A 17,176-nucleotide genomic window follows, 5' to 3' on the forward strand; every position below is an offset into this window, starting at 1 on the left:
TGCCTGTGTCTTTTACGAGGACGAGAGGGAAGGGGGGAGGAAAGGAAAAAGAAAAGACTTTAACCTGCAGTCACTTAAATGTAGAGCAAAGTCCCAGATCTGCCCTGGAGCAATGCAGCTATGGAGGGGACTGGTGTAACAGGGCTCCAGCTGAAAGCTCCTAAGTGGAAGCATCCCAGCACAGCTGCCCCGGGAGGGTGGGTGCCCTGCAGGCAAACAAAGCGGTGCTCTTGTTGAGCTGATGAGAAGACAAGTCCCAAAGCGAGCTCCCCTCCGCCCAGGCAATGGGTTTGCAGGGGAAGGAGGCTGGGGCCTGCATCTTTGCATGGAAAAAGTAGTGCTCGAGTACCCAGGGGAAACGCTCCCCATGAGGCACCGTTTCAGAGCTTGACAGCTCCTCCTGCCCCTGCTAGCATTGGAGCCACCACCAGCCTTATGGCCTTGGCCATAAAGGGTCGGGGGGTTAAGCGCAAGCACCCCCACTTTGGGCAGCTGCTACCCCCCAAAAAATAAACCAGACATTTCCAAACGCTTTGCTGGGCCTTCCTTCAGGAGGGAAACTGAGGCAAAGAAAGGTGGTGTTGGGAGGCAGGTTGGCACTATCAGGCTCTCCGAGCGCTAGGCGGCACTGCCTTGCCTGCTCCTAGCCTTCTTCAGGTCCTCTTTTTATCCGTCTCGTCTCCCCCTAGGCTTTCAAAATCCAGCTCCAGCTAGTCCTGGACACGGGTGAGAAACGGGGCAGAGGGCTCCAAGGCAAACATTACGCCCCCACTGCCCTGCACACTGCCCAGCCCACCTCATTTATGTCCCTGGGGGGGCAGCTGCATGCTCTGAGGAATGAGTCACGGGTTAGGTAAACGGGCAGAATGCAATTAGCAGCCCTGGGCATCAATTACCAGCTGTAATAGCCTTATACGAACCCCTTGTAAAGTCACCGAGAGCAAATTTTCTCCCTCTGGGGAGGGCAGAGGCCGAGTGGCAGGTGTGTCCCCGCGGGAGGTCACCAGCCCTCTCCACGCTGTCCCAGGGGAGCTGCAGCAGCATGGGGTCACCTCTAGTTTTAGGAGTGTTTTGGTTTGTACATGGTCAGGTCGGACCCGCTCTGCTGCCCAACACCATCAAGGTTGATTTGGGCCATGCTTGCAGCCCCCAAAGGGCTCTTTTGGGGATCTTCCACCTGTGTCCCCCTTTCTCTCCCAGAAGACCTGGGACAGGGATGGGGAGGTGCTGCAGGATGCTTAGGAGCCATGGAAGCTGCCTGTACCTCTGCCTGGGGCTGCAGCTGTGAGGCCAAAATCCTCAAGGAGGGTCATTTCTGGCTCTGGAGCAGTGGCTAGTCATGGGAGCAACCACAGTATTTGGTGTGGTGGCCGTGGTTCGGTCGTGCCAGCTTCATGTCTCTGCGGTAATGTAAAGCCTGAAGGTGAATGACAACCCCCTGCCCCAAATTGGCGTAAGAAAACCTCAGTAGTCAAACAGATCTAAAAATAAAGCCTGGAGGGACCCTCTGAAGGGGTATGGGAGATGCTCTGGAGATGTTCTTGCTGCAGGGGAAGTCCAGGAGGCTTGTAGACTAGGAGAAATACATGAGAAGAGGGTACAGAAGCAGATTCGGTGATTTCTTCCTTACAAAAGGAAAGGCTGGAACCAGGGACAGGGCTGGGGTGAAAGTGCATGTGTGAGGCCTGGGGAAACTGAGCACAGGGTTTTGGTAATGTGGGGAGGTCTTCCCTGTGTCCCCACCACATGGTGGGAGTATGGAACAGAGGAACCCTGATCCCTGCCCTGCCCCTCTTTTATAACATCCCATGATCTGGCATGTGCACACTGGGGGGGCTTTGTCACACGGCACACCCTGCGAGCCAAACCCCCCCTCCCCCCCAGTCTTATTCCCTTTTATTTTTATTTTTTGCTATGCCCACAGCTTGCAGCTCCCTCAGGAGGCGCTCTGATTTCAGCAGCTTATGTAGAGCGCTGTCCTCCTGCTGTCCCCACGCTCGCTTCTCCACCGAAGCTGGGGTGGGGGTGCAGACATCAGCCCCCCCATCCTGGTTGCTTCTTCGTACCCCCCATGGGACAGATGTGGTGCCGGGGGAAGGAGCTGGATGTGCCAGTTTCCTACAGGACTTGTCTGGGGTTCTCTGGAGAGGGAGAGGGTGTATGGGGGGGTAGCAGGAGACCCAGAGTCCTGTTTTGGGGAGGCAGGGTAGGGTAAAAGGGCAGGGATTCAGAGCAGTGCCCACGGGAAAGCTCTGGGGCCGGGGGATTTTGTGCAAAAACATGCTTCTTCCCAACAACAGTTCACCTGAACCCGCACCCGTTCCCCCTTTCCTCCTCCCGTAACAGCGAAGGGCTGTGCAAGGCTTGGGGCCCCCCATAGGGCTGGGAGCCCCTCCGGGAGCTGGGCTTTCACAGGACCAGCAGTCAGGCAACAGGTTTGTCCTCCCACATCAGCTGCTTGCCACCTGGGAGAGGGCCCAGCCTGGGGTCTTGGCACAGCGGGTGAGGCGAGGCAAACCCCGCTTTCAGGCCGGGGGCTGCCCCCCTCCATCCTCCACCCTCCATCCTCTTCCTCCCCCGGGGCTGGCGCTCCGCCCCATGCCCGGAGGCGGGACCGGGGCTGGCAAGGAGCAGGACCGAGCTGCACAGAGGGAGCAGGTGGACAGACAGACAGACCAGCTGCTCGCAAGGCACCCAGCCCCTTCCCACAGCCCTGCTCCAGCCCCATACGTCCGCCACAGAGCCCCTGGCTTGGATGCGCAGGCTGGTGTCTTCTGGGGAACTGATGTCTTCGGTCCGGACTCCCCCTCAATGGCTCTGATCTCTGCCACCCTCTCCACCCCCAGCCCAGGACCCTCATCCTGTCCGCCAGGAGCAGGGATGCTCGCTTTCCTCCTGGCGAGCTGTACCAGCCACCCACCAGTCACCCTGGAGTATTTTCCTGCCACACGTCCCTGCCTCGCCGGGTGATCAAGCCCCCTCGGTCTGTGGAAATTCCCCTCGCTTCATCTCTATCCTCGGGGACTGCTGTAGCTTTGGATTTCGGATCTTCACCCACCCCAGTCCTTGGCCTCATCCTATTTGTACCTCGCTCTTGGCTCGTCCTGCCCCGCAGAAGGCTTAAAGAAGTGTGGACAGATTCCTGTGGAGGTACGTCAGCCATGGGCCGCCGGCTCATCCGTGGTCTCTCTGGAGCAGCAGTCTTCCTGGTCAGCATGGCCCTCCTCGCCGTACGGCACCGTGGGGCTCAGGAAACATCTGGGGAAACATCCCCAGGGCTCAGAGAGGGGATGTCGGAGAACCCAGAGCGATGGACGCATGCACGTTCAGAAGATGCCGTGAGAGGTGGTGGCGGGGGGCAGAAGAACCTGCAAATCCAACCTCCGGAGGAATACGGGACCGAAGGAAACCTGACACTTGGAGACATCTTTATAGCTGTGAAGACCACCAAGAGATTTCACCAGAGCAGGATGGAGCTGCTCCTGGACACGTGGATATCCCGGGCAAGAGAGCAGGTGAGCATGTGGATTTGGGCTGCAGAGGGGTGCTTGGCGGTGGGATTAGGGACGGGGTGTCTGTGGGGAGGGACAAAGCCAATGGAAGGGGAAATTGGGCACTGTGGTCCCACCCTTTGCCTTGTTTTCCCTAACTCTCTCCTCTGTTCATACTGAATGGTGGATGCTACCCAGCAAAATGTTGCTTTGGTACCTGGTTCAGGGGAAGGGTGGCCAGAGAAGCTGAAGAGCTTCCACTGGTGGCCAGGTTGTGGTGGTCAGAGAGGCTGAAAAGCCTGTGTGGGCTCTTCACATGAAGGCTGTGAGGATGAGTGCTCTCAGCAAGCATCGCCATCCTCTAACCTAATCCTGACTCTTTTGGCTTGAGGTGTAGGGGATTTGCTTTCATTTTCTTTAACCACTGACACCGCAGACGGCCCCAGCCACACCGGATGGGGAACGCAGGCCTTCCAGGACCCGTCTGAAATGGTGGCCTTCTGCCTCCTTGTGCCATGAGTTTGCCAGGTTTGAAGCTGAGGCTCCCCCTTGTTTAACGAGATGAGTTCAGGCCTCAGCAAAGAAGGTAGACGGGGGTGGAGGTTTTGGGTAGGAGAGCGCTTGAAGCAAGGCAGGGTTTTCTGGGTAAGGGTGGTTTTCCACTTTCTGGTGCTGCAACCGTCTGGTCTGCTGCGGTTGTCACAGGAAGCCGTGTCCTATTTCGGGCACACTTCCTCTCCTGCCTGCGCGTCCATCTTAGCATCTGAGATACCCTGCTTCCTCCTCCAGACGCACTTCTCCTCTCCACCCACCCGTTCCTGCCCTCAGCCCAACAGCTCTTTGGAGAAGCCAAACCACGCCGTGTGCCCATGCCGGCATCAAACACTGCCAAAAGGGCTTTTGGAGCAGGTTTGCAAGGAGCCCCTGACCTTGCCCTCCTCGTGTGATTGACAGACAGACATCTGGCCATCCTGCAGATGCCAGGAATTAGACAGCAGCTCCCCACGTTCACCTGGCCATCTTTTTTGACAGACAAATGAAGTCCCAGCCTGGGAAGAGGTGGTGAATTTTCTGTGCTGCTGCCAGCCCAATAGGAAATCTCCACGAACTGAGCAGGAGAATGGGAAGCGAGGGGTCGAATGGGAGGGTCAGTCATTTTTAAAGTGCTTTTCCAATGTTATCAGATTCTGTTGGAAGCTCAGCGCTTTCCTTCCCTCCTGTCTGCTTCCCCTCCTCACCTCCCCCCCAGTTTTCAATTTTTTTTCTTCTGCTTTTTTACTAAATGACCTTAAGGGCAGGGGAGGGGGGGGGAGGCAAAGAGAAATACATGAAAGACAAAAGTTTTTTTCTTTTATTTAAAAAGCAAGCAAACAAACAAACAAAAAAAGGCAAAACTCTGTAGGGTTGTACTTGGAGGTAGGGGAAAGGGTTAGTTTTGAAAAATTGACAATATAGAAACCCTTGCTTAGCAGGAAAAAAAATAAAAAAGAAAAAAAAAAGAGAGAGCTCTCAGCTTGCAAAGGTTATTTAATTGTTGTGTGGCTATGGACAGGTTGCCAGAGCTCCTACTGATGAATTTTTATAGAGAGACATAGACTTTAAAACCCAGGTCTTGGAAGCACCGATGTGCAGGAACTGTCTTCTAGGGCTGACCTGCCACCTTGCTCTCTTGCTGGCTCTAACTCACAGCTGGAGACTGATTCAGCGTGTCCTTCTCTGCAGGTAGCCAGTGGAGAAATTTTGGCAGCTGGCTGTGCTCCTGATGCCAAGCCTGGCTTCAGAGCTGGTTACCTGCACGGTGTCCTCCCGGAGGAAGTAACGCAGACCTCAAAGGCCAGGCTTAGGTGACTGCACCAGGAGGCAGGACCAGCTGTGGTCTTTTATGATTAGGAGAGATCGCACAGGAGCCAAATTAAAAGTCTTCTATGTTGGACTCTGTTCGGGTATAATGACAGAGAGAGATTTCCCCTGAAGCTGCACTGTTTAAACATAAGATGTTCAGCTGGTGGGAGGTGGAGAAAGGGAAGTACAGGGTGGGTGCTCTTCCAGGAGCCAGACCGTGATCTCTCTCTTGAGAACTAATCCAGTGCAAACTTTCCGCTGGAACTTGCTGTAGAAATCATTTCAAGGAAAGGCCCATTACTTAGAAAAGGCTTCACCTAAGCAGAAGTGTCAGTTTTGATGACTGTTAAGGCTGGACAGCATCTTGAAGTGGCTGACACTCTTAGCCCTGATGGTTTGGATGAAAATAAGTCTCGATTTCTGGTCTGAAATGGCATTTCGTTCGGTAACACAAACTAATTCTAGCAACCTCCCCTCCTTACAGCAAGCCAAACATCCAACTGATGGAAATGAAAACTTTGAATGACCCATCCTCAAACATTTTTCACATTTTGAGTGCTGTGAACACAGTGTAGACTTTGAATCTCTTCTCTGCCCAGACGCACCATTAACCCTGTTCACGCATTTGCGTTTTGGAGGCTGTTTCTTCCTGGAAAAGGGATAGCCTGGGAGATTAATGTGACCCTGGACTGTCAGGTTCCAGATGTGTATTCCCTTTTTCTAGTTTTTATTTGTTTGTTTCCAAATTTAGGCTGTGGAAGCCTCAACATCTAGTGTTTATCCATGACGTGGGCACCTGTGTTCATGGAGAGCTGCCAGGCCAAGCTCTTTGACACCAGCAGCTCTGTATCACTGCTAACACCTCTGTCCACCCTTTCCCACCCAGCCATCTTCTCTGCTCCTACATGGCCCCATAGATGGTCTAATGGAGCACATAAAGGTGGATACGGTAGAGAGGCTGCTTCTCTCCAACCCAGCCTCCACACTCGTAGCCCCCTTCTTCCAGTTCTGTCAGAGTCTGGTGTTTCCCATGGTGATGCTGCTCCTTCAGCCTTGGGTTCCTGCAGAAGCACGTCAGGTGTCTGCAAAACAGCATTCCCCACCTCGCATCAAGAGGAAGGTGGGAGCCTTGGGGTGTTTTCACAAACAGGAAACCTAGAAGAAGGTACAGATCCCCATTTTAAGGCAGTCAGATATGACGTTGGCTAGGCACATGATTTCTGGATGGTTTTATACCTGTAAGCAAGTCATTTCTAGCAACAATATTTCTGTTTTTTGAAAACATCAGGAAGTTTCAAGGGTTTCAGAACTGTTTTCTTAAGATGAATTATTTGTCATGGTGGAAATTTCTGCCTTTAAATGTGCTGGCAAGGGAAATCCCATGTCACTGCGAATGCCTGCCGTGCCTGAACCTTAGGGTACAGTCGCCTGACCCAGTACAACTCCTTCACTTGAGACTTTGCTAATTGCTTCCTGTCCCCTGATTACTTTGGAAATTTCTTAAACTAAGCAGGTCTATCACTGGGGTCATGTAGGACTGTGTGCACGGTCAGTTATTGCAATCAGCCGTGGGAGGGGAATTCACCAAGTCACTGCAGCTCAGACATTTGAGACTGTGAGACCATCCTGCCATCTCTGCTCAGCTGGGTGGTCTCTGAGGGTCCTCCACTGCCTTCCTTGCGTGTTCAGATCATTTCTCTTCCCACACCTCGCTGGCGGGGGCACATCACCCAACCCAAATGCATGGGGAATGCAGGGAGATGTAGAGAGAAGGACACTCATCTCATCAGAGCAATGACAGCTCCTACGAGCTGGTGTCCATCTGCCTTGTCCCTTTTGTCCCTGCCCAGGTGCTGTTTAACCAGCCTGTAGGCAGCTGGTGGAGAGACTGTTTAAGGCTTGTGCCTCCTTTTTGATTTCATGAAAGCTCATTTTCTGCCTGAGGAAAGCTTTTCTCCCCGAGCCCTGATCCCTGTCTGGCCCTGAGGAGGGGGAGACATGCCACATAATGGCAGAGAGGGGGATTAGAGAGCCTGGGGGTGGAGGAAGAGGAGGAGGAGGCAGGCAAGCGGCAGGGGGCTGTACACACTTATCACCCAAACAGATGTTCTCCTTTCAACTCGAGCATCGTTCAACCACAATGCATGCATTTTTCTGCAACTGACACCTAAGCCAGGCCTCCCTCAACCCTTTGCTTGGTGTTGAAGGTCCCCTTTTCCCTCTTCCCAAGGCTTCAGGGGGAAAAATAAAGCAACACGCGTAGTGATGATGATGACTGGAGCATGTTGGGTGGTAAAGGAAGTGCTGATCCTGCTCAGGGTAGTGAGCAGCCCCTGCAAAGCCCATCCTGTGCATGGGGGGGAAGCAGCATGAAGCAATAGCAGGGCAAGAGGGGCAGCGTGGGGGTCTGTGTGCACCTCCTGTGATGGTTTGGAGAGCTTTAATTGGGAAGGGGAGCACTGGGGAAGCTGCTGTCCCTCTGCTCCTCTGCTGCCCGGTGCCTGGCATGGGACCATGGCAGCAAGGTCTGCCTTGGGTTGGGTGGCCAGGAGCAGCACCAGCTCCAGGCCTGACAGTAACTTCTTTTTCTCATCTCCCCAGACGTATGTCTTCACTGATGAAGAGGATGATGCCCTGAAGAGAAGAATGGGTAACCACCTTTCCCACATCACCACCTCACTCTTCTTGCCTTCAGTCTCTGAGCTTGCATGGCCTTTGGAAGGGGGCTGGCAAGATGGCTGGCTCCTGGCACGCAGTACAAGCACCCAGGGAGAAAACCTTACCCTGTACCTTCTCTGGCCATGGGCAGGGTGGAAGTGCAGTTAGCAAGGGACCTAGCCTTGGGCAAGATGCTTTGCTTTTTCCTGGCTTCATTTCCTAGGTGGGGGGAAGGATGGGACTTCCATGTCTGTGGGTCACAATGAGGTGGCGATAAGGGCGCTGGTCTCTGCAAGGTGCAGTGGTGGCAAGGGGAAAGTAGAGTGCTGAGCTGATGGCTAAACTCTTGTCCCCATTGTACCATTTGTGGGGTGGAGTCTAGCTATAAGAATCACAAAATGGTTTGGGTTAGAACAGCTCTGAGAAGGCTTGTGTGGAGTGAATGGTTTGGGGTTGATGGGGGAAGAGGCGAGCAGGTGGGAGATGCCCACATCATGGCAGGCTTGGATCAGGGGGCCAAGAGGAAGCTGTCCGCAAGCAAACCTCTTCCCTCCTGCCCAGAGGTCCTCCCCGTGGCCGTGTGGGCCACCCCTGAGCCCCAGCCTTCTCTCTGCCCACAGGCGACCACGTGGTGTTCACCAACTGCTCCACCGAGCACAGCCACCTGGCCCTCTCCTGCAAGATGGCCGCCGAGTTCGACGCGTTCCTGGCCAGCGGCCAGAGGTGAGCTGGGGCTGCTGCGTGAGGGAATCCCCACGGGGCTGCCAGCACCTCCTCACTGCGATCCTCTTGTGTCTTCGCTCCCATCTCCCTCCAGCTGGTTCTGCCATTTGGATGACGACAACTATCTGAACCCTCAGGCCCTCCTGCAGCTGCTGTCCTCCTACTCAGCGACACAGGATGTCTACCTGGGGAAACCCAGCCTGAACCGACCCATCCGGGCCTCCGAAACGCTGCCCAACAACCGGACGGTATGTTGCAGGGTGGGACAGCTGTGGGTTGTATTTAATACTGTGGCTAATCAGCCGTACCCTGATGAGAGAAAGGTCCTAGGAGCAAGAGACATCAGCTGAGAACACACCGGTCCTGTCTGAATGTGGTAGCATGTGTTGACTCACTCCAGTCTACCTCGAGGAAGGGAAAGTGATGTCCCATGGTGCTGCTGCACCACTGGGTACCCATCTGCAAGGAGATCAGCCTGCCTTGGGCAGCCCACGTGCTGCTGCCTGCAGGAGCTTGGCCGCTCCAAATGGATCAGCCCTGCTCTAGCAGGCTGGCAGAGCTCAGCCTGGATTTCCAGCTAGCCTTCCTTAGCCCCGCATGATGTGATTTGGCCAGTGGTCTCTTCACCTCTGCTTGCTCATTTTTCTCTTTGAGCTCAGAGTGCCATGTTAGCAGCCTTGCTCATCCTGACTTCCCAGCCACGTGCAGAGATCAAAATTGGTGCTGTACTACTAGCAAGTCCCTCTGGGTAGCAGTTTTGGGGTGACAATAGGGCTCTGTTTACCTCTGTTTCAAAGCTGGGTTTCTAGCATTCCCATCTCAGGGAGCATGGTGTTCCTCTGAGCCTCTGCCATTGATTTGCTCTGCTGTTTCTCTCCAGAAATCTGTGCGCTTCTGGTTTGCCACAGGAGGGGCTGGCTTCTGCATCAGCCGCAAGCTGGCAAGGAAGATGGTGCCTTGGGCCAGGTGAGCCGTGCAGCCGGTGGGTATATGAGCCTTTGGGGATTAGGAACACAGACACACAGTGATTCCTGGCAGCATCAAATCTGGATTTGTGTCTGTGATGTTTGCAAGGATGTTTGCAAGGGTGCAGAGTGCCACGCGCTTCAAATCTGTAAGCATGTGGGACTGGAGGAAGGATGTAGTGGGTGGGTCTCCCACCTGATTAAAAAGAGACAACAGCAGGCACGCCAGCAGACGTGATCATAGGATGACGCACTCCCTCCTCCCCAACTCCTTTCAGCTCTTGGTTATTCCCCCACCCTCCTTCCCTTTTATTTCAGCTTCTTCTGACTCTTTTCCTAAGTGCTTTCCCTGTCTGTGTATCTCCCCTCACTCTTCCTCTTTCCAATCTCCTCTGCCTCCCTCCTGAGCTAATTTTCCATTTCCCCACCCCAAACCCTCTTACACCGGTCACTGTAATTTCCTCAGCTTGGTACAGGGAGAACAGGTCCCGGGGTCTTGTGTTAGCCCAGCCTACAAGATGTTTTCCAGGATGCCCTAGGTTATGTCACAGGCTATATGTGCATGTATCAACAGGAAACATCTGTGCCAGCCTTAACCAGATCTTTGCATAGCCAGAAAGACAGATCTGATGTACACCAGGTGGTCCTGTTTTTGCTGGTTTAGCTGAAGGCCATGATACATGTGCTGTGTTAGACCCAGGCAGGATAATGGTCTGTGATCCAGGGTAAAATTAAAGTGGCATGGACAGAAAACACCTAATCTGTCATAAAGTCTGCCACTACTGTGTTAAAAGGCCATTTGAACTAGCTGAGGGGTGTGTTACAGTAGACAGCACTTTGTGTCATGTGGCTGCTTCCAGTTACAAGAGCCCTAAAGCTAGGTTTACCCTGTCATCAAAGCAAGTCTGTGGTGCTACGTTAGGGTGAAGCCAATGAAAGGCTCATTCCAGCTGAAAGATTGTCCTGTTCCCTCTTCTTCCTGGTCCTGGCCATGCAGTCCTGCCATTTCTCTTGTGCTGGCTTGTCTGACCTCTGAATGACTCAGTGCAGCTCACCAAACAGCTGGAAAACTAACCTGGCACAGCCTCTGCCAGCTCTCTGAATCAGCTCGCTGAGGATATATATCAGGCACAACATCAGATACTTGGTGGGAGAGCATGGCCGGGCATGGTTGAAGGGCAAACACACTCCCACGTCTTTACAGGTGGGACTTGGGGATTTCTTGCCTTGTTCCAAGGTTTACTCTGCTTTTCAGTGACGTGGTTGCCTATATCCCCCACCTTCTTCTCCTAACCCACCCAGCTCTGCTCTCTTCCAGTGGCAGGAACTTCCTGAACACTTCAGAGCTCATCCGCCTGCCGGATGACTGCACCATGGGGTACATCATCGAGTGCAAAGTTGGTGGGCAGCTGCTGTCCAACGCGCTCTTCCACTCCCACCTGGAGAACCTGCAGCTCATTCCCACCTCCCGGCTCATGCAGCAGGTGAGCAGGGGAAACAGAACAAGAGAGATGTGTGTGAGGAAGGGGAGATGGAGCAGGGGGGCTAACAGACACATTGCCCATTTCATGGCCATGAGGTGGATTGAGTCAATCATCTGCTCTTTTGAGGAGGTTTTCCCCACAAATGGTTCCTTGCAATAAGGACCAGAGGTTTCCTGCAGCACAGTTGACAGTCACAGTGGCCTGGGGTCATTGGTGGGGAGCACGGGTACAGGGAGTGATAGGAGGACTGGGAGAAGTCCTTGGGGGAACATGGCACCGGGACATGGAGAAATGCTGATTGTTTGGGAAAGGGGCTTTACACCATGCCTTCCTTGCATGGAGAGATAACAAGGGGTGTAGGGGGCTTGGAGAGGACTCAAGTGGGGACCATTATGGGAAGGAGGAGAGGAGAGGAGAGGTGGAAGGCAAAGACCAAGCCATCAGAGAAGGAACAAGAACACAAGCTTTTTTTAACCAAAACAAGTTCCTTGCTCCTGAGCTCACCACCACACCCTCCCTGCTCCTTTCTCCCCACATCTCTTTGCAGGTCACACTCAGCTACGGTGTCTTTGAGAACAAGCTCAATGTTATCGAACTCGGTGGTCCCTTCTCACCGCAGGAAGATCCCTCAAGGTACGGGGCATGAGTGATCTGGGCACGCTGTGGTTTGAGCTGTCAGACAATAGGCTGGGAAGGGGAGGCAGCTAAATGACGTGCGGGTGGTCTAGAGTGAGGGACAGAAACCTTGCAGCCACATGGCTTATTGGGTGAGGAGCACACCAGCATCAAGATGTTTGTGAATGCTTACAGACTTTGAAAATCCTTTTGGATGAATGGAAAGAAAAGAAGTATCGTAACATTTTATTTGGACAGTTACTGAGCCAAAAGTTTTACCATTTATTTCACACTGAGAATGAACAAGCTAACCTTTTACCTCTGGGACAGGAACTGAAATGTTCTTCTAAACTCAGGAGAGGAAATTCTGCTTTATTTTACTTTGCTTTGCTGAGGAAATTGAAGGGAGAAAAGAAAAAGGTTTACTTCAGGATGACCGCAAACAAAAGTGTTCTTTGATTTACTTTCTCTGGTTTGAGTGAATAAACCTGAAGTTGTTATTTGCGGAGCATGGGTAAGAAGTTTCTGGCTGGAGATAGCAGGGGTAGGAAGCCACCAGGCAATGAAAAGAGCATCCAGAGAACCATGTAGTGGGGGCTGGTGCAGTGCCCACTCACCTACCCAAGATCAGGGTGAGCCTTGGGCTTGGGCTACATGGTCCAGAGCAGGGATTCAGGTGTTGGAGGGAGGCTTGGCTGCCCCGCTGTGCCAAGATGAGGCATCGTAAGATGAACAACCAGTCCTGGGGCACTGTAATGCGGGGAGAGCATCTGATGTGGGATGTGGCACGAGGAAGAAGTCTTCCGTTCTTTAGCTTTGCCCTGCAGTAAAAACTGCCACCTGACCTTCCTTCACTCTTTCCCCAGCAGGTTTCGATCGCTCCACTGCCATCTCTACCCCGACACCTCCTGGTGCCTGCAGGCTGTTGGCTGGTGATGCCCAAGCATCAGCTACAGTGGGTCCTGCCGATCTTGTGCTTATAGGGGGTGAGACATGGAAGAAGCTCAGCGCTCCCAGCTTCCCCTTTGCTGTGGCAGTCTTGGGTCCTTGTTGAGTACTGGTGACACGGGACAAGAGAGTTCTGTGCCAAAGATAGATAACGTGGGCTGAACATGTGGATGGGCTTCCCATCTGTGCTGGGATACTTGCGAGGGATGGGAGCAGTGCAATCTCCTAAGCAGAACAAGGACTGGGCAGTGACTGCTGTGCATCTGGGTGGAGATGGGGATGTCTGCTCCTTACTGTGGATTCATCTTGCTGGACCATGAAGGCCCTGGATCAGGGTACCCAGTGCCAGAAGGGGGTTCACTGAAAGCGTACTTTGTCTCCAGCCTCTCTGAGCAGGTCCCCTTCCTCTGTATCTGCTTGTGCTTTCCCCATTTCCCACTTTTCCCAGCCACAGCCCCTTGGCCGAGTCTCTGCCTAGTTGAACTCTGACTCTGCCCTCCCTTCAGAAATGGAAAATGTGACCATTTCTGTGCTGAATGAGTGCTGGAAAAGCATAGCTCTTGCCTGACTGAGGGCAGATGGGCAGGAAATACAAGAAATCAGGAATCTCCCTTGGCTAGGACAAGGGAGAGGATGTGGAATGGGGAAGACAGTAGGACAGACAGAGATGAGGGTTGTTCCTTTACTCAACATTGAACGCTTGATCTTGGATGGCCCTGCATTATTCCTCTCTTTTTACCTTCTTGATATGGGGTCAGGATAATCTTTTGCTCTAATTACCAACCTGTCGTCTGAGATTAGACTCCAATTCCTACCTGTGAGAGAGGAGACATAGAGGATTAGAACTGGCTGAAAGAGAGGAAAAAGGAAGAGACGGAGAAGGAGTGCTCAGGAGCGGATTAGAGGTTACAGCTTTATAATCTTCTCTGTGCCCCGACTGAAAAAAATTAAGTCATGAAGGAATGGAAACAGCAGGGCAAAGAGCTTTTTATCTCTGCATTTCTTTCCTCCAGATGCTAAGAGCTGCTTTCTGCCTTCCTGCTGTCCCTGCTGAGCGTAACAGGGAGAAGGAGCCGGCCCAAACAGGTTACAAGCTTTCTGGCACATTTACGGGGAGCCCTCATCTCAGCACAGATCCTGCCACGAAAGCTGGGCAATTCTGCTCAATGGGGAATGAACTTTGGCACCATTTTGTCCTTGTACACGTGGATAAATGGCTGGGGGAGAGCGTTGCAAGGGAAGCTGGAAGGCGAAGAGGCTGTTTTAGATGGCAGGTGGCACCACAAACAGGTATTTCTCTTTAAAGAGTGTTTCAAAACAGGCTGCTGGGATCTGTGAGAGATTCCTGTAATCTCTGGATGAAAGAACAAATGCCCTTTCTCCAAAGAGCTGCTCAGCTTTGATGCTGCTGATCTGACTAAGCCTGCTGGTGGGCTGGAGGAGCCAAGGGGGACTATCGCTGTGCCTCTACCATGTAAAAAACGGGTCACCCTGTCACCCCGTCCCACCCTCACCCCCCCAAACAACAGCATCCCCTACACAGCATGCACAAAACTTAAAGGTAAGGCATCAGAAATACCTTCTACCTCAGCAAAGAGGGACCTAGATATAAATGAGCACTTTAATTACTGGCGAAGAAGAAAGCAGGCGTTTGCAGAGCTGTTTTCCAGCCCGGTCATTCTTGCGGGCATTAGCCAGCTTGTGAAGCAGCAGAGAGCTCTGCTTTCTTCTCTTGCACAACGTGCCTTTGAACTGGAGAATCATGCTGAGCAGGGGCAGGGGCTACTTGATGCCATTGACCATTCCTGGAAAACTGCAAAGCACTTGTCTCACACAGCTATGTGAAAAGGAGCTCAAAATAGAGACAACCCCGGCGTTGGAAGGTAGCTGCAGAATAAAGAAGTCCCGCCCAAAGGGCGAATGATTTTGTTTGAGCTTATCCAGAAGACAAAAAATGTTTCCATGAGAAGAAATAGGAGTCTTCAAGAGAAACCTACACTACTTGGATGTTTTCTTTTTTGCCCATTCAAGTTCACAGCTGTGTTGTTAATTGATTCTTGGCGTTAAAATGCCAGCCCTATCTGTAGATGTCCTGATGGCAGTTAAAGCACAATCAGATTTGGGTGCCTGGGGAAGAAGAAACTGGTCCAGCACACTCGCTTCCCTGGGAAGAAAGTGGAAGCTTGCATTGAATCCTGGCTTCAGCTGGTCTGAATTGGGCTGGTGCCTTTTGCATGGCTGAAGATCAGATGTTAAACGGGTTGGGTCCTTGAGCAGCCGCATGGGGATGGGTTTAAGACCAGACTTTGCTGCTGGAGCAGTGCCACTTCTGTGGGAAAGGTCTCATAACGAAACTGAGAAGAGATGAGAATCTGTCTGGGGCAGGGCATCTCTTGGGCTGTAGAGAAACAACTGACAGAAAAGCCCTGCTATGCCTGTGACGACAACGTGCTGGAAAGAAAATCGTTTCTCAGAGTTGGCAAAAAACCCCCCACCCAGGGTTTCTCTAAGAACAGAGAGACAGCTTAAGGGGACATTCTCCTCTTGAAATCTGATCAACGTTAAAACCTGAGTTAAAATTAGTTTCAGGAATGGTTCTTGCCCCTGGGGCTTGCTGTCAGATGTTGTGGTTTTACAGTCTCATTTTCCTAGTTTATTAAAATGTTTAGCTGCTTGGGAAAATGAGAAACAATCTTATGTGAAACTTTTCAGGGGTCGGTCTTTTTTTTTATTCTACTTCATGATTTTCTCGTGTAACAGTCAAAGTTTTTGGAAAGGCTCCACTGAGCCAATTAAAATGTTGTGTTTTTCTTTCTTTCTTTCCTTTTTTTTTTTCTCTCTCTCTCACATTCCCATTTCTCGTTGCAGTAAAAAATCTATCCCAAGAACTAAAAGGGACGGAGACGTGGTCTTTTGATTTTACTGGGGAAAAAAATGGGGTCAAAGTCAAAGGTGTTGGCATGACCCAGCTGTTGTACAGCATTAAGTGTAGTTCAGGATTTCAAGTAGAGAGACCTCAGCCTGCCCAACACCATAGCAACGAAGGCTATTAATGATGTTTAAGCTGTGTACGGAAGATTCAGAGAAAGGGGAAGGAGGGGAAAAAAAGCTAGTTACTGTATTTGAAATGAAAAGTATTAAGTGAGGCTTTCATGTTAACAATGTCTTTTTTTAAAAATGCTTTCCCCTTAGCTGTGAATAATTTTTATAAGGGAACCCCTATTTGACAGTGTAAAAAATGCTAATGACTCTCCTTTCTTCAGGGGAAAAAGAGAAGTTAGTTGAAATAGGTGGGAAACTGCAGTTGTTGTTAAAGGCTTGAAGGGGAGAGAGGGAAGAATAGCAATGCTAGACAATGCTTCTCTCGCTGGTGCCAACTCCTCTTAACAGCTCTGCCGCCGAAGGAAAACACATTTCTGTGCCTCCCCGAGATGTACCAAGCTTGTACCCAGGCTGCAGCCGCAGCTCTCTCCCCAGGCCTCCTTTGCTAAAGATGCAGCCTTCAAAAGACTAACAGTTCATTAAACAGAAGCCAAAAGGTGAGAAATGGGCATGGGGAGAGACTGGAAGGAATGGAGCCACCAAGAGGAGCCTCGGAGGAGCACACGGGAATCGAAGCTGTGCGTTGGAAGTGCTGATCTGGGGGCTGCCCAGCAAGAGTGGGAAAGGGGGTCCTGACCCCCCAGCCTGGGTGTGTATCATTAGGACTTCACCTTGGAAGAAGTGAAATTGGTTTGGTTGGCCCCAAACCTCTTCTTCTTTTTCTTCTTTTTCTTTGTTTGTTTATGAGAAGCTGACGTGCTTTCATCTGTCATTTATGCTCAATTCCTTGCAGAGGATTTGGCCTTTTAATTTTGAGTCTCCCTATGCCCTTACTTACAATGAAGGCTCTTCAGGCTGTCCCTTGGGTGGGATCAACAGCATTTTTCACTCATTTATGTCTTTTGTTTTCCCTGAACAACCCCACAAGACAGCTGGCTTGTCCTTTTGCACCGCTGGCCACCAGGGCTCTGCACACCTGTTTTTGACTCCCAGGCCCTAATTTCGTGTTTACAGCGAGGTGATTGGGTCTCGTTTCTCAGCCGAACCTGAAAAAAATGCTTTGATCTCCTGTTTCTGTATCCATAGTGACAAACTCCCATGTCTGTGCTCTACTGCTCACTCTTTATTGTCTTCCACGAACATTGGGCTCCACGTGCAACTGAGCCACGGGACTCATTGCTGTAGGGCAATGTGTCAGTCACAGCTTTGCATTGCTTAGAGGCAACGAGCCTCATGGCGAGTAGAGGTAGACTCTGTCTAAGCTGGTAAAATCCCCCTGCCCCAAAGTACCGGTGAATCACAGATTGAAGTCTCCAGGAGGGAGCATAGCAGGGACAATCTCTGTTTCCTAGGGTGCTGCTTGCACTAGGAGGGCCGAGCCGCTGTCGCTCAGCTGGCGTTGCCTCCC

At 51.9% G+C, this 17,176-nt stretch overlaps 1 protein-coding gene across 2 annotated transcripts; it reads left to right on the forward strand.

The window, feature by feature from the left end:
• The first annotated feature begins 1,910 nt into the window (after positions 1–1,910).
• On the forward strand, positions 1,911–14,300 carry MFNG (MFNG O-fucosylpeptide 3-beta-N-acetylglucosaminyltransferase). Of its 2 annotated transcripts, none has more exons than XM_080576799.1 (8): positions 1,911–3,515; positions 7,935–7,983; positions 8,612–8,714; positions 8,809–8,962; positions 9,595–9,680; positions 10,998–11,163; positions 11,711–11,796; positions 12,645–14,300. In XM_080576799.1, the coding sequence occupies exons 1-8, from the start codon at positions 3,162–3,164 to the stop codon at positions 12,712–12,714; spliced, it is 1,068 nt and encodes a 355-aa protein (XP_080432925.1). In that variant the 5' UTR covers positions 1,911–3,161; the 3' UTR covers positions 12,715–14,300. The 2 variants fall into 2 exon arrangements, with proteins under 2 accessions (XP_080432925.1, XP_080432926.1); XM_080576800.1 differs by having other exon boundaries at positions 1,912–3,515; positions 12,648–14,300.
• The last annotated feature ends 2,876 nt before the right edge of the window (positions 14,301–17,176 follow it).

This window comes from Anser brachyrhynchus (assembly GCF_964034855.1).
Source record: "Anser brachyrhynchus genome assembly, chromosome: 1".
NCBI classification, from domain to species: Eukaryota; Metazoa; Chordata; class Aves; order Anseriformes; family Anatidae; genus Anser; species Anser brachyrhynchus.

Excerpts from the sequence above, each read along its gene's own strand:
- MFNG (XM_080576799.1), top strand. The coding sequence starts at position 3,162 with ATGGGCCGCCGGCTCATCCGTGGTCTCTCTGGAGCAGCAGTCTTCCTG. Across the intron at positions 3,516-7,934 it reads TATCCCGGGCAAGAGAGCAG|ACGTATGTCTTCACTGATGA; the intron begins GTGAGCATGTGG and ends TCATCTCCCCAG. Across the intron at positions 8,715-8,808 it reads TTCCTGGCCAGCGGCCAGAG|CTGGTTCTGCCATTTGGATG; the intron begins GTGAGCTGGGGC and ends ATCTCCCTCCAG.